Source organism: Quercus lobata, chromosome 10 (genome assembly GCF_001633185.2).
Source record: "Quercus lobata isolate SW786 chromosome 10, ValleyOak3.0 Primary Assembly, whole genome shotgun sequence".
NCBI classification, from domain to species: Eukaryota; Viridiplantae; Streptophyta; class Magnoliopsida; order Fagales; family Fagaceae; genus Quercus; species Quercus lobata.
Genome location: NC_044913.1, coordinates 58,189,856 through 58,207,379, shown reverse-complemented (window position 1 = coordinate 58,207,379; position 17,524 = coordinate 58,189,856). Strand labels below are relative to the sequence as shown.

Genomic DNA, 17,524 nt, shown 5'->3' with positions numbered 1-17,524 from the left:
CCAACGGTTGGATTTTCAAAATATGAATTCAACAATAAGTTATTGGTTAATGTAATATTTTTTAGAGTTACATTAAGTGTAACTTAAACCCAATCCCACATTTTTTAATTCAATGTGAAATTTGACAAATCTACCGTTAGATTACACCATATTCATATATTTTTCATGCTTGCAAAATTTCAAGATGATCAAACTTGATATATTTTTCATTCTTCATATATTTATCATTATTTTAATTTTGTAAACTAAATACTGTGAGAGTTTTAATTAATGTCTCTCTCTCTTTTTTCCTTAATCTTAAAGTTTTTTTTATTTTATATTTTATTTTTACGTGGGTCTTTTAAAAAAAAAAAAAAACCTAAAATGAGTCCTTTAAAAAAAAAAAAATTTCTAACATGTTGTTTTTTTAAAAACTAAATATTGAGAGAGTCCTAACAAGAGTCTCTTTCTTTTTTCCTTCGTCCTAAAGGTTTATTTTTTATTTTTTGATTTTACATGAGTCTTTTTTTTTTTCTTTGTATTGAAACCTAAAGTGAGTCTTTTATTTATATATATATATATATATATAAATCTAATGTGAGGTCTAATTAAAAAAAATTCTAGTTATTTTTTTAATCCTAATTCTAAAATAAGTTTTGGTCACCACCGGTAAAAATTAAAAATAAAATAAAGGCGGGCTATCAGTATTTTGGGCGCCAGAATTTCTTTTTCTTTATTATTATTATTATTATTAGTTTTTCCCTTTTAAGTTTTAACCCTAAATCCCCAATCTCACGCCTCTCTCTCAATCATGCCTCTCTCTCTCAGCCACGCTTCTCCATCAAAAATCCTCTTCTTCAAACTTCTTTACACACAGTGCACACACTCTCTCTCTCTACGTTTCTCAGAATTCTCACAGACTCTGTCTCTCATTTCTCGCACCGATCGTCTCATTTTTTCTCCTATGGCCAATAACCTCTTCGCCGGCCTCGCCGAAGTTCTCTTCGCCGGGTCGAAGCCTCTCTCCCCCGCCGATCTTCTCCGCAAGCTTCGCTTCGAGGACTCCATCCGACCGGCATTCCAGAACTTCTATTTGATCCTCAAATGCGGCGTCGAGGCTTCGCCGGAAGATGGTGCTCGCTTAGGGCTTCAATCCTGCAAAGACTCGCAGATTCAAGCCGTTGCTTCGATTGCTTCTGCACTCGCCTTCGCTTCTCGATCTCTCTCTGGTGAAATTTCGCTTTATCTTCCATTTCGTTTCTTAACAATTCGGTTTTGATAATAGGAAAGTACTTTTATTACTGTATTAGTCTGTATAGCAGTTTATGATTCAGTAAGTAAGAGAAGTACTTTTGGATGCTAATCAGAAACAAACTAGATTAGAAGCAGTTTTTTTTTTTTTTTTGGTTGCTTTTGCTTTTGCTTTGATAAAGCCAAAAGTACTTCTCTTTGGTTTCAAGTTATTGATTCAAAGATTATAGAAAATTTTGCTTTTTTTTTCTTTTTCCTTATATTTTATTAAATTTTGTGTATTTTTGTGGTGTGAATGAATGCATAGTGGAGCAAGCAGAGGCATTAATTGTTGTAGTCATGCAACAGTCGCTGGAATTCGCTGTTTCTTATTTGGAGAAATCGGAATTCAATGGCGATTATTTAAGTATTCAGGTTTGTGTGGCTTCTTTGGCAATTTATTATTTTAATTGCAAAGTTGTAGCCTCTGTCAGAGATTTTTGTGTAGTAGTGTTTTATTTATGTGCCATGCATGTGTGTGTTCTTTTATGTTTCACTGAGCTCTAGAAAATGAATTTTTTTTTGGGGGCATATTTTCATGCTTTTGGTTTTGATTTTTGATTTATTTATTTATTTATTGTAGGTTTGGCCCTAGTGGATTGCTCTGCTAGTTTTGAGACTATTGGAGTAATGAAACAAGTGGTTGATTTGGGCTGTTCCGTTGTCATGGCAAATGATTTATGGTTCTTGTTTTCTTGGGTTGGCAAACTTTTTGGCTTTTGATTGAGCTTTTTTTCAAGAATGTGAGTGATATTCGAATCTTTAGTTATAAAGTTATGAACTTTCATAGAAAACTACAACCGGGCTAGGTTTTTTTGTTCATTTGGAATTTATGGGAATTAGGGTATTTGGTTGTTTTTGAGGCAAAGTGAGTTTAATTTGTGTGATATCACAAATTATCACATTATTGTTTCTGGTACTTGTAGAGTCTTTTAAGAAAATTTGAGGGATACCCATTTGAAAATTCAATGTTTATGTGACAGTAGTGGTTCAAATTTTCCATCATGTACTAAAGCTTTGTTAATTTAAGCCCAATTCTTTTTATTTTATCTTTTTTGAAATGGGTTGGCATAATTGATATTATTTGTAGTTCTGTTCATATATTAATGCTTTGTTAGGTTGATGAGAAAATTTGAAATAAAAGAAGTAATATATTGATGCTCTGTTAGATTAACAAGAAATTTGAAAAAGTTTAGCTACTAAAATCTGAGGCTATGTCAAACAGAATGCACTGTAAGAAATTAAGATGAATTTCAAATTGGTGGTGGACCATAGCTTGGCTGTTGATGTGATAGGGTAATTTTTTTTGATTGGTTGCTGAGATATTAAGCTGAATAGTAGGAGAAGAAATATTTTGAAGATTAAAACAATTAGTACACATTTGCTTTCTTTAATTAAAAAAAAAAAAAACACTCATAGTCTATGAAACTTGTGTTTGCTATCTGATAGAGGAAGTGAGGACCTGCATGACTTTTGGCTTTCAATTGTGTTATGTATTACATTTTTATTTGGAATAATTTGAATTTTAACAAATACTCAATGCTGTTTTTTTTTTTTTTTTTTTTTTTTAAAATTTATACTTAGGACTTTTGCTTTCAGTTGTGTTAATTAATTAATTGGTTGTTTTTTATTCTAAGTGTTCTTTGCCTTTCTTCCTCGTAATGTTTTTATTATTATTAATTCTTGAATAAATTATAAGGAAAAACAGGGATGCTGGTATCCCTATGAAATTCATCTTTTTAAATATTATTATTATATGATTCTTGTTATTTCAGGTGACTTCTGTTCGTCTCTTGACTCGCAATGAGAAGTCAGGTCTTGGAAATTAATTTTGAAGTATCTGACACTATGATTATCATTTTTTTTTTTTTTTTTTTGGAAAAGGAAGATTTATATCATAAAAACCAGGAAGATAGAAAACAGAGAGGCTACAACAACAGGCCCCTAGGCCAGATACAAAGAGTCACTATGGACTAACAAAGAAACAGCTATGATTATCACTGACTTGATATCCACTGTGCAGATCCACGTGATGACCTCAGTGGAATGGATGTTGCAAGAAAGGTTCGGACATGGTCTATTTTATTTGTGTCCAATATTATTGTTATGTTTTTTCTATTTATTTATATAGGCTTCTAGCTCAACATCATTAGTATCAAAAACATGCTTCCTATTACAGAGACCTTGAACTGGGCTAGTAGTGCATAATGCATGTTTGAATTTTGACTTGGTAAATTCATTTTGATTTGAAACTTTTACCTTTTGAGATAATCTTTCAGTTGTGACAATCATGGTTTTTGAAGAAGAACAAACAAGACAAAGTTTTGATAAGATAGCTTAAAGAAAAACTCTAAGCTTGTATAGCATTAAGGTTATTGCTCTATTTTGCTTGTATTATCACACTCTTTCAAACTAAAATATCTTTATTTTATAATTATGATGATGCTCAGTTGATGTATATTAGTGCCGTCTTTTTTTTTTAAAGAATTTTTATAAATTTGGTTACATATGTTTTCAGATTGAGAGCTTGTACCCTGAAGTAATGGGATCAAATGTAATGTCTGTTGAAGACTTCCTAGACAATGTGTTGTTATTGCTTGACAAAGATATCCAAGAGAGGGTTAATAAGGCTTCTTTAAATGGGAATGTGCTGCATTATGTCTTTGTGATCGAGGAATCAAGGTAATTTTTTTATTCACTCTAAGAAAGATATGGACAATTTTATCTAAATTACTTTTTAATAGATGTTTGAAGGTGTATTGTAGAATAAGCATAAAGTCACACAATGTTAAAGTTTTCATTAAGGAACAAAGCAAAGGTGGTTTTGATCTTGCAGTAGAATATATGCATCTTAATGGAATCATTGTAGAAACACTTGTCACTTTTGTTGAAGTTCTTAGGATAATTATCTAAGGAGGTGTCATGATGGGGGAAAATTTTTTGGTGCCTAACAGTGTGATTGGAAATTTTGTTTCACTTCTCCCCAAAAGCATCCAATTTTGGATAATGGGGTCTATTTCCTTCCATCTCTTTTCTCTTCTCACCTTGTTAAATATTCACATGTAGAAGTGGTTAACATTATTACACACTTCACTTCTCCCCAAAGTCTTGGCTTTGCCATTGCCCCTTATTTATTTACCCTTTTTTTTTTTCATTCGTAGATGTGAAGTTGGAATTCAAGAGCTTCCTAAGGATTCTCCATTGGGAAGACTGAGAGGAAGTGACAATGTGGTAAGTACCGTGTTTTTTCTTCTCACTGTTTATTTAATGTTTCCCATTGTTTATTTAGATTTGAAGGGCTTTTTATTATATATCTTTCTTGAAGTTAAGATGTACAAATCTTGTGCTTGACATGAAAATAGCTTTTCGTGATAACTTTTCTTTTTCATTTGAAAGGCATGGTTATGTTTTTATAATGATGCAGTGGGCTTAGATATATTGTGTAGGTAGTATCAAATTAAAATATGGTGCTAGAATGGTGCATCCATTGAAAAGCATTATGTTGATGTTTCTATCCTTTCTCAAATTTCCTTCACCATGGGTCTCAAGGAAAAGTCAAAGTCCTCTAAAGTTAAAATCTTTGCTATTGGCCGCTCTATCTCAACTTTTCTGATGGTTTTTAAATGATGAATCTATAGGTCTACTTGCTTTTTTTGTAACTTGGATTAGCCAAATGCCATAGTTCATTCTAGAGTCGGAAATCCCAAGGGTATTGACACAAAACCCAATCTTTATCTTCTTTTTACAAGAATGCTTTTTTATTTTTTTATTTTTTTTAATAAAAATTTTATTTACCACTTTATTGGCATACACTTTCACAACTCAAAAAATTGTGTAAAGAAAAACTTTACTGGTTTTATAGTGAAAAAAAGTGATAAGAATAATTGCATGCACTTTTTTGTTCGTGTGTTTGAATCTCATTGGTTTGTGAGTAGTGGAAAAAAAAAGGTAGATCAATTTGGAAGTTACAACAATCTGTATATAATTGCCAGAAAGAATAAGATAAAAATTATGATCATAGAATAACTTAGAAATATTGTGCAAAACTCTCAAAATTTTTGTGAGTTCCACTTATTAAAATAAGAAATAAAAACATTTTGAATAGATAATGTGAAATGCAATTTGCATATTATTGCAAACATATCATTATAGATAACCAATTAACCATACATGTAGGACCATATGTATCAAATTTATTTATTTATTTTTTGCTGCATTATGTTGCATTTTGTTCATTGTTGTGCTCCTCATGTCTTAGTGGAGCTAAAATTATTATGGGTTATTTGTAATAGAAATATTGGTTTTAGAAGCTAGGAGGGAAAAAAGAAAAATTAACCTATAGCGGCGGGCAAAAACCGCTGCTAGAGGACTAAAATTATGAAATAATGAAGACCTATAGTGGCATTTATTGTCCACCGTTAAAGCTTCAAACATATAGCGGCGGGTGAAACCGCCGCTAAAAGGTACGTAGGGTATGTTGTACATGAAGCCCTATAGCAGCGCTTATTGACCGCCGCTATAGGTGAGAACCTATAGTGGCGGGCCTATCCCGCCTCTAAAAGGCCACTTGACCTGAATGGCAACCTTATATGGCGGCGGATTTTAGCTCGCTGCAATAGACCAAAAGTGTCGCTAAATGGCAGATCTATTGCGGCGCTTTTTGCAACCGCCGCAATTGACCTATAGTGGCACTGTAACATTGACGGGGACGGCCCGCCGCAATAGCGCCCGCCGCTATAGGTTGAATGTACCTTTAGCGGCGCTTTTTTGGGCTTTGGCGATAGTTTTGGCCCGTCGCAATAGCCCAGTTTTCTTGTAGTGTATTCAATTCAATCATCCTAGCATGTCTGTAACCAGTCAAACATCCTAATCATATTATTAAATAATTCTTGTGACCCTAGGCATGTTATTAGCATCTTTACTTTTACACATACTGCCTGAGAAGGTGTTAGACACTCAAACCTGCCTAGTTGAGTGGGTTGAGTGGGTCACCTCCTAATTGTATTACTAAAGAATTATTAAAATCCTAGGCATTTTACTAGCATCTTCACTTTTACACATACTGCCTGGAAAGGTGTTAGACACTCAAACCTACCTAGTTGAGTGGGTTGACTGGACCACCTCCTAATCATATTACTAAAGAATTATTGAAACCCTAGGCATATTACTAGCATCTTCACTTTTGCATATACTATAAAAAAAAAAAGGTGTTAGACACTCAAACTAGCCTAGTTGAGCAGGTTCAGTAGGCCACCCTCCACTTGCATATTCCATAGTCATATTCTAAAAAGGACACCTCTAACTCTAAGGGACCTAGTCTAATCACAAAACAATTCTCTCTCTCACGCGCGCGCACACAAAAGAACCAATCAAAAACTTTAAGATCATTGCTTAATCCTCCTTCCAAGCTTGTGCCACCACTTAATATTCTCGTGACTTTTTTGTTAGAGAGATAAACACCTTGAAAAGTTGCCTTGAATAATTAATATAACATACCACTATTATAATTAAGGATCAGGTTTGTTTGGCATACATGCCCCAAGAAAATTAAAGCAAAGCATGGAGGACTAACAGCAAATGCAGCCCTGTCATAAAGACATCTGTTGTTAACCCAAGAGAGCAGTGACAAAAGGAAATTATCTTTTATTTAAAAATATCCCATTTTCATTTCCACACCGCATCTCAATCCTTTTGTCAATGTAAGATTGCACATCCATATCAAAATGGTGGTTAGCAGACACAAAAAACAGCACTCAACAAAATCCCAGAACAGTAAACATCTTTTCTGAATAACTAAGAACTACAGTCAGACAAAACACCGGATACCTATTCTGACCATATGAATGCAATATTAAAAAAATAAATGGGTCATGATTTTCTAAGTAATTTCAATACCACCAAGTAAGATATATTAAAATGTTCCACTAACATTAACAATTAGAGGGAAAGACTCTAGCAATCATATAATACCAGCCTGCCAACAAGTTCAGAGTCCTTCACAGAGTAAGGCATAACCCAAGAAACTTAAAATAATTAGAGAACAACATGCCAAAGATTCATAGAACCCACAAAACAGTTAAAGGTTATCACAATTTAAACTTGTTTTTCATATAAGAAAAATAGCACAAATCCCTAGTACATGGGAAGTATACAAGAGAAAAAAATGCAACAAATTAAGACCTAAAATTACAAAGGTTCATGGGCTCTAAAAGAGAACACCCCCAACATTCCTCAACAAATAAAACAAATATCTAAGAAAGCAAAGTTTCAAATGAAGCAAAGATTACCACAATGGAAACTGTTGTTGTACTTTGCTGGAGTAAAAATTTAAACAAGGACTCAAAGAGAAGAGAGAAAAGAGGAATGGAGAGGGGACCAGAATTGTGGAGTGGAAATAAAGCCAAGAATCCATTATCTTGTCCTCCATTTTCTAACCAACCAAATAGTCAGAAATCATGAAACCAACCCCCAAATTTTAAATAGACCAAAAATAAAACCAATCACAGAGGATACTTTATTTCAATCATTAAAATTCTTATACCCATTAAAATTGCATTTGTTTTTCTTAATCCCAACAATAGAAATTCACTTATCAAACCAAAAAATAATCCAATCAACAAGAGACATAAAAAAATAAAAAATAAAAATCAAACAAACAAACACCAAAGAAATGAACAAAAATCAAACTCAGGGTAAAAACTAACAATTCTACGCAAAACAGACAACATCTTCATTTCTCGGATTTTCTAAGCAACCAAACACAAACTCAAGTTACATAGCACAGAACAGAATCTAAAAAAAATATAATAATAAAATGAAACTATTTAATTAATGTGTTAGAGTTAAAACCCTGATATTTTATTTTAGAAACTGAACTTTATGGACATTACCACATTATTTAAAAAAAGGACAATTCTTGCTCTCCTGTCTGAGCTGAAATTGACAAAACAATTTCATTTCATGCTTTGAAATTAAAAACATCACAAACCATAAATAAAATAAAATAAAATGCAAAAGCTTTGTGTACTTTTCCTTTCGTTTCACTCATTTTCTCATCAACCAAACAATAGAACATATAGTAAAAAAGTCACACAATCCTGTGCATAGAATCTAAAAAAACTCATAGGCAAATATGTGCTAGGAGTAGAAGCCAAAAAAAAAAAAGTACAATTATCAAGTAAATCAGGCAATGAAGTAAAAGTAAAAACAAGAAACAGTTTTAAACTTTTTTCAAACTCATCGGTAACAAAGTCTTCCAAAACTCAGAGTCAGTCCTCAGCGATCCTTGTGACCCAAGAGATTAACATAATGAGAGACCCATATGCAAGCGAGAGAGTTAAGGTCAGCCATGGGTATATTATACAAAAAAAAAAAAATGCGTGGAAAATGAAAATGACAGTTCAGGTCAGCCATTGTACCTTGCAGAATCGGATTTGAGTCTCTCTCAGTTTTTCCTAATTTCACAGAGAGAGAGAGAGAGACGAGACACGGACTTTGCCTGTGTGATGATGGTGGAGTGTGAGGGCTTCAGATCGGAGAGATGGAGAGTGAGGGTGAAGGTTGAGATCGGAGATGGACGCTTGGAGGGCAAGGGTTGAGATCGGAGATGGAGGGTGAGGGTGAGGGCTTGAGATCGGAGAGATTGAGGAGGCTTGGAGAGTGAGGAGGTTCGAGATCGGGCTCTTGAGAGATCGATGGAGGCTGATGTGGGAGAGGCTAGCTAGGGTTGAAAAAGTCTGACCAAATACTATATATACAATGCCTAAAGCCGCGTTTTTAACCTGTGGCTATAGGTAAAATCTGAGGCCGCTTTTATTAAATGTGGCCCCATCCCAAACTAAAGCCGCGTTTCTAAAACGCGGCTTCAGAACAAATTTAAAGCCGCGTTTTATACACGCGGCTTCAAACCAAATTTAAAACTGTGTCTATAAAACGCGGCTTTAGGAGGGCTAGAGCCACATTTGTAAAGATCTTAAACCCATTTGCAAAATTTTCCATTAAACCAAAATTAGATGAGAAAAATCATTTTCACCCTCCAATCCACAACTCCAAATTTGCCTTCAAAAAACCTATAAATGGGTTTGGTATATGTGTGTGGACATAATATTTTCTTTTCTTTTTTTAATAAGCAATATTTTAATAGACCCATTAAGTGTACTAAAAGGAAAATTTTGTGTACTCCTAGAGTACCATAAATGCGTACTCCCTCCTTTTACATGAATGCTGGGTCCCACTAATTAAATTCATGATAGGACCCACTATTCATGTGAGAGAGAGAACTATACATTTATAATACTCCAAAAGTATCTAATAATATTCCATACTAAAATGTAAAAACAATTTAGTGTCTCATCAACAACTGGGGGAGTGGGCTTATATATGCAGAGAACATTTAAATAAACTCTCTGGTGTTAAAATTACTCCAATCTTTAAATTACAACTATAAATATATAAGAATTAGGGGAGGGGGGACCGGGAGGGGGGGGGGGGGCGCAATATGTACTATATATGAAACTTAAACAATCAAAGGATAATATTGACAAAAAAGATTTGATATTTTGGACTTATCTATAATCAACTATCACTGGAAATGTCCAAACAAGCAATAATATAAAAGTTAAACATCTTTATTCAAGATGGTAACATACTCTCTTTAAGAGGGCATCATCGAGTATCAATCAAAAGTGAAGTTCTCAACAATTTTCCTTTCAATATAAACAACTATTAAGTTAATTGTTGAGATAACTATTATGTTATATTATTTATATGATATAATATATATATATATATATATATATACACACACATACTATTATTTAATTGGCTTCCCAGCTTTAGACTAAGTTTTGGATGTCCCAAAATATCTCAATCCCGCTAAGTTACAAGATTTCATATTATTATTTAAGCAACTTCTGAAATGTGGACTCTTTAAGTTTTTTATGTCCTAGTAGGTTCCGATTAATTCAACTAGTAAAAGTCTCTAATGATTAAATAAGAGATCTAAGATTTAATCTCCGTCTACACCAAAAGTACACCAAAAACTGATTGGTGTCTTAGTTTAATGATAAAGAGAACATCAAAAGTAAACTTCATAAGTTGAAACACTATAAAAAAAAAAAAAAAAATTATGCCCAAATATCCTCATTCTGCTAAGTTACAGGTTTTCAACTAATAGGAATAAGTAAATTAAATTAAACCCCACAACTTCAGACCTCCCCGTATTGGCAATAGGCTGAAAAAGTATCTAAAATGTTAAATTTAGATATTTGTACCCGGTCAAAGTAAGGAACCAAGGCATATATATATATATATATATATATATAAAATAGATTCCATTTTGAGAGTTGAAAAGGCACTATCTCGTGAAAGGTTCTATACATATACCGTTTCTCAAGGACATTTCTTTAGATAAACACTTTGTTTTTTCCTCTTTTTGAATGGTAAATATTTCTCAGAACATGGAGTAGTAATCAAACCCAACAGATTCACTTTGACTCCATATTCTCTTCTTGCTTCTTTTTCTTCTTCTTCTTCTTCTACTCTCTCTTTTATTTTGAATAGAAAAATCTTCATGTGCATTTAGCAAACTTAAATTCATTGTAGATTTTCAGTGCACGATAGTCAATGCATTATGAATTCTTAATACAAAACTTCATTCCATTATGTTATGTAAATCTTAACCATCTCGCTTCTTATTTTTCATTTTCAATAGAGAAAATCAAAACAGCTAGAACAAAATTTTCATAAATGCTATTGGGATTTTCAATACAATGAGACTACTTTCATAGAACACCACATCACTTAATAGGTATATTTTATGAAAGTGAAATGCTAACAAGTGTCCTTAAGATATTGGTTAATAATCCATAAACCTTTTAGGGAAAAAGAAAAAAAAAAATTAATGTTTTGACAGCTTTTTTATTTCCCATAAAAGTGGTGTCAAAACTTTTCTAAAATGGATTGTTAACCAATACCCTAAAGGCACTCGTTGCATTAAATGGGTGTTACCCAAGTACAACTCTTTTTTTTTTCTTTTTTCTTTCTTGTGTTCAATGTTATAATTTTCAATTTATTTCAATATGAGATTTACATGTTTGTCTAATAATATTACACATTTAAGAATTGTTGATAAATTCAAAAGTGTCTTGAGGTTAGCTCTCAAAAATGAACACATCTATGCACAAACATATGATTTTAATGTTTAGTTTTTGGAACTAGCCTTATGACATCCCTAACTGCATCAATAGTTAACAAATGTGTAATATTATTAGATAAACATGTAAAATTTAAATTGGAATTAATAAAAAATTATGAAATTAAACAAACAAAAAAAAGTCAATAGTTGATTATATGTATATGTTATATGATAGATTAATTAATTTAATGACCAATAACAAAGGGAAGAAAAGTCATACTTCGGGATCCCAAGCGTAGGACTTGTAGCAAACTGTAATCTCAAATTGAAGTATGGACCGGGCCGGAAGATAACTTTGCTTTAGAAGACTGGAAGTAACCCACCACGTGTAGGACTTGGAGCAATTGTAATCTCAAATTAGTGATAAAAAAATAATAAAAACAAAAACTTGTGGTATGTACCTTGGAGAGAGTGAGGAAAAAATTAAAGTCAAAACAGACTCAAAGAGGCATCAGTTTTAACTTTTAATTTTTAACTTTTAATTTTATGTACAATTTTTTAAAACTTTACTATTTTCTATTTTTTCTCACTTTTTTTAAATTTTTTTACAGTATAAATATACTTTAGTATACTTTTAACAAAAAACTTTCAACAAAAAACTAGATAAAGAGTTCCCAAACGGACACTAAGTAATCTGGACCCTGGAGTTCTGGTTCCTTAGTTTGCTAGACTTGGGAGTCTGGACGTTGGAGCGGGAGAGAGGATTCAAGCTTGGTGATGCTGTAATAGAAGAGACCATCCCGTTGTCACCTCCAAAGCAAGCTAGAAAAAAATTTTGAATAAGGAAGGAGCAAAAAATACAACTTTTTTTTTCCACTTTTATTTTCTTTGTAAAAATTTTCCAAATAAGAATGTGTTTATCAAAATTTATGAATGTCCAATTATTTTAAGCTATTGATACAGTTATCACTTATAGGAATATAACCTTATTAAAAATGAACGTAAAATGTAATTTTAGAGTTTCTTAAAAAATAAAATTAATAGTAATTTTTTTTAAGATAAAAAATAATAATTAATAATTATACATGGGTGCAAAATTTTTGCCAAGATTTTTTTTCTTTTTTTTTTTTTGAGAAAGGTTTGCCTAGAATTTTGAGGGGGCCAGAACCCAGAAGCATAATTTTTCTTTAACGGTTGGATCTTTGTTCTCATTACATCATATTATCAATGGTTGTCCAACAGAGCAGATTAATTTACCTACAAATAACAAATGATTATTAAATTCAGACAACACTTTTAACTTCTATATCATATTATTCTCAAAAAATAAAATAAAATAAAATAAAAAAATAACTTCTATATCATATTCTTCATCTTCAAACCTTTAGCTTCAAATAACACTCAGTAAATAGGGATCCAAATCTTCTGTCCCACTCTTCCTACTTCACAAATAAAAACATGTCATATATCCATCTAATTTATTAAATGCTAAATTTATGTCTTTTATTATTTCAATTTCCTAAAATAAATAAATAAATAACCCATCATATTTAGGTAATTGAAATAATAGAAGGCATAAATTTAACATTTAATAAATTAGATGGACATGTGGCATGTTTTTATTTGTGGAGTATATAATGGATCAGGAAGAGTGAGAAAGAAGAGTTGGACTCCAGCAAATAGCACGTTGAACATAAATTCAAATTTAATGGAATCTTTATTTTCACTACATCATCTATACTATTATTTAAGGGGGTTCCTCATCTCTTTTTTAGTTCAAGAATGCCCTTACACCTTTATATTTAAGTAGGGACAAAACTAAAGAATAATCCGTTAAAAATGCAACTCTAACTCTCACTAAAACATTGCCTAAAAAATAGGGTCACTCTCCTGTTGATTTTTAAATTGCTTTATCCACTTATATATTAGATTTGCAAAATAAAAATTATATACAAAAAATAACAACACAGGTTTCTTTTTTTTAAAAAAAAAAAAAATAGGACCACTAAACCCAACATTTTCACTTTTTTTTTTCTTCTCATTTTTTCCCCTTTGTCAAGACTTAAAGGTTTCCTTTCTTCTAAATTCTAATCTCACATTTTTTTTTTTTTTTTTTTCAAATCTCTTCTTCTTTATTTTTGAATTATTTAAAAAAAATGCGAAAAACACCTTTTAGTCCTTACATTTTCAAGTGATTCCCATTTTAGTCCCTACATTTTATTTTTACTGTTTTTAGTCCCTATTCTAAAAAATGCTTCCCGTTTTGGTCCATGTCGTTACATCAAAAACGGAGAAAGCTGACGTGGCAAACGGCAGAAATAAATAATACTAAATTAATGTCCACGTGGCCTAAATTAATAATAAAAAATGCCACATTAGCATTTAGTGCTCGTTTGGATAGCACTGAACTTTGCTGCATCTGTGTTTTCACTCTTTTTTTTTTCTTTTTTTCTTTTTTTCTTCTTTTTTTTTTTTACATTTCACGCGTTTTGCAGAATAGGGGGACAAACAAAACTGTAGCGGCACTGTAGCGGTACTGTAGCAGTACTGTTTATGGGACCCACAACCACTTTATTCATTAAAAAATATTAAAAATGGGTCCCACGGTACTATTTATACATTTAAAAATTATTTTTCTACAGTGTTTTCAGTTTTCAGTTTCAGCAACAATAAGTTCAATCCAAACACACCCTTAAATTAAAAAAAATTAATTTATTAATTTTAACTAAATATAAAAAATTAAAAACATAATTAAAATCCAAAAATCACATGAATTGAGATCTAAGTGTGTCTTGAACAAGAACAATAAGAACACAAACCCAAAAATTAAAATCCAAAAATTAAAAATTTCAAAATCACCATTTTCTCAAACCCAGCAAAATAATCAAATCCTAAAGCCCCAAAGTACCAAATCAATCAAAAAATACAACACAACCAATCCAAACAAAAAAATCTCAAACTCTAAAAAACCCATCAACCACCACGTCTGAAGAAAGCCATGAACCCAGGGACAAAAAACCCCATCACCCAATGTTAGTTCCTTGAACCTAACCTCGAGATCTTTACCGAAGCCTTTGGATCCTTTGAAGTAGCGCCTATTAAGAATCGCCTCGTAGAACACGTAAGCCTCGACGAGAAACCTAGCCTCGCTGGTCTGCATGTACTGGCCAATCTGACTGGCGATCTCGCCGATTTCCCAACGGTGGAGACTGAAGTCGACGAGCTCTGACCGGTGATCCTGCTGGTACTTCCAGAGCTTTGTGTACACCTTAAAGACCTTGTGGAAGTACTGTTGGCTCGTCACGTGACCATATGCCGGAACGTCTCGAACCCTTGCGAACTTTTGGTCTGCGCCTTCTACCAACGCCCTGAACGTTCGCAAAATGACGTCGTTCTTCTCTCCAATTACCGAAAAAAAAAAAAAAAAGAAAACATTTTTCTTCTTCTTCTTTCTCTTAGTAATGGCCATCGGATCTGGGTTTGCTTGAGGTGGGTTTGTTGGGTTCAACTTGCTTGGGATGTTTTTTTTCTGAGTTTGAGGTTTTTTTGTTTGGATTGGTTGTGTTGTATTTTTGGATTGATTTGATACTTTGAGGTTTTAGGGTTTGATGATTTTGCTAGGTTTGAGAAAATGGTGATTTTGAGATTTTTAACTTTTGGATTTTAATTACTGGGTTTGTGTTCTTAGATCTAAGCTTGTGTTCTTGTTGTTCTTGTTCAAGACACACTTAGATCTCAATTCATGTAATTTTTGGTTTTTAATTTTTTATATTTAGTTAAAATTAATAAATTAATTTTTTAAATTTAAATGCTGACGTGGCATTTTTTATTATTAATTTAGACCACGTGGACATTAATTTTTTATTATTTATTTATAGGGTAATTTAAATTAATTTTTTAAATTTAAGCTGACGTGGCATGCATTTTGAAGGTGTGTTCATCTAATTACATGCATTTTATTTTCATTAGCGGGGTTTCTACTGTTGTATGAGTTGTAAACTATGAAAATAAGGGTTAAGAGAGAAGTAGAAGGAAGAGAAAAATTACCCTATTAACTTGCTAATATAAAAAATAACTAGAACTCTTAACACACACACACACATATATAATGTTGCATAATGTTGATTGAATTATGAAATGCTTGTGCATAAAAAAGCCACTAGGTGAGTAGTGCCATAGGTGCAATATTTCGCGGTGTATACCACTTATAAGACCAAGCTAGTATGTCTACCCATTAACTAATGGCGATAGAGGCATATGCATCTTCCCAAAGAATAAGAACAAGTCTCATATGGGGTGGTGCGTACGATGATGGTTTGCTGATTCTTCATTAGCCTTTAAGTAACAAATTGATTTGGTGTCCAGTGTAATATGCCTTCTAGATATTAGGTTTTAGTCAAGCCTTATCTAACAGTGCATGTAATCCAAAGAATTTTACTCTCATTTGCACCGGAGACATCCAAAAACATTATAGAAAGATTCTTGATGTTGACTGGTAAGAATCGACTATGTTGCAATTGTATCATGAGGGCATCCATGTGACCTCAAGCATTTGAATTTAAATAACTTGATGATATAATGACACATTGACACCCAATAAAGAAGTCTACACTTTCTTCTTACCCAGATGGGTTATTTGTGTCGATTAATATGGATGATTGATCCCTATTACTAGATATTTTGTCTTTTCCTTTTCTCTATTTGTGATTCAGTTGGTGATGTATTTATTGCTTATTGTGAGTTCTTTGTTCGAAGGGTATGTTTGGACAGCATGGTAATGGCCCAGTTTGGGAGGCTACTTCTCTACGCACAATGTAGTGGTGTTGAGCTGTTCAGGTTTAAGCTTAAGTCTTTATTTTTGAGATCATTGTGTGAGTGGATTCTTGCATTTGGCTACTTCTCCATGCACAAAATAGTGGTCTTGAGCTGTTTGGGCTTAAGCTTAAGTTTTTATTTTTGAGATCCTTGTCTGAATGGATTCTTGCATTTGGCTGCATGAATTTTTCATTTCTTCTAGATTATATAGACCAGCGTATTGTGTAGGTGCTCTGTAGGTAAGCCTTTTTATACATCATGTATACCTTTTGTCTTTCCTTTTTTTCTCTTATCAATTTCGTTGTAGCTCCCCCTCTCCCCAACATGCCAAAAAAAAAGAAAGAAAGAGAAATTGAAGTTATGAGACAGTGCTTGCTTGTGTTAGTCCATTATGGACAAGAGGTGTTATGAAGAAAGATCTTCAGAAAACTACCAATCAAAGAAAAAAAAAGAATTTCAGAAAACTACACGAGACTTTCTCAGTCCATTATGAAGAAGAGTTTTGCGCAGAAAGATCTTCTGAAAACTATTACTTTTTAGGTGTAAATAAAACTTTATTAAAAAAAATGAAAAAGTACTGATAACACTGCTCCCCTGGTACACAGGCAGTGTATCTAAAAAATCCAAAAGGAAAGGAATAGAGAGACCACTCATAGTAGTCATCCATTGAACTCAAGGATAGCAAAAAGAATCATTTCAACTTAAGGATGTGACTTTCCTCTCCCTTGAGAGTTTGATGGTTCCATTCTCCAAATAGTGCACTACCCAGCATAATAGCCCCCCTCCCAAAAAAATTTCTGTTTGATGCCAACCAACATCCCTATTCCAACAAGCTAGCAACTCCACTACTTGTTTATGCATAAACCAAGAAACACCAGCAGTGCAAACCTTAAGTGTCCATAGACTATAATCATAAGAACAATGAAGAAGGAGGTGATCCACCGATTCCAACTATTCTTACGCAGCATCAACACAAATATTCCTCTTCCTCAAGTTATCCAGTGTGAGGATCTTCCGCTAGTGGCTGTCCAAGTGAAAAGAGCTACCTTAGAAGGAGCTTTCACCTTCCAAATACTTTTCCAAGGGAAAGAACAACTTCCTCTGGCCGTTAGAACTTTATAATATGACTTAATTTCAAAAGAACCATTCCTGGCAGGCAACCACACCATTCTATCTTCCCCATTCTGGCCAATATTAGTGGAGTATAGAAGAGAAAAGAAAGATTGTAAGCTCTCCAATTCCTAATCTTGAATCGATCTTGTAAAAAGCACATTGCAATGGAGATCCCCATTTTGTCTACACAAA

The 17,524-nt window shown here is 32.8% G+C and overlaps 1 protein-coding gene across 1 annotated transcript; it reads left to right on the top strand.

Moving 5' to 3' along the window:
- Positions 1–3,153: 3,153 nt before the first annotated feature.
- LOC115962986 (bifunctional aspartokinase/homoserine dehydrogenase-like) lies at positions 3,154–4,935 on the top strand. Its single transcript, XM_031081869.1, has 4 exons — positions 3,154–3,333; positions 3,788–3,951; positions 4,431–4,500; positions 4,908–4,935. The coding sequence occupies exons 1-4, from the start codon at positions 3,316–3,318 to the stop codon at positions 4,926–4,928; spliced, it is 273 nt and encodes a 90-aa protein (XP_030937729.1). The 5' UTR covers positions 3,154–3,315; the 3' UTR covers positions 4,929–4,935.
- Positions 4,936–17,524: the final 12,589 nt, after the last annotated feature.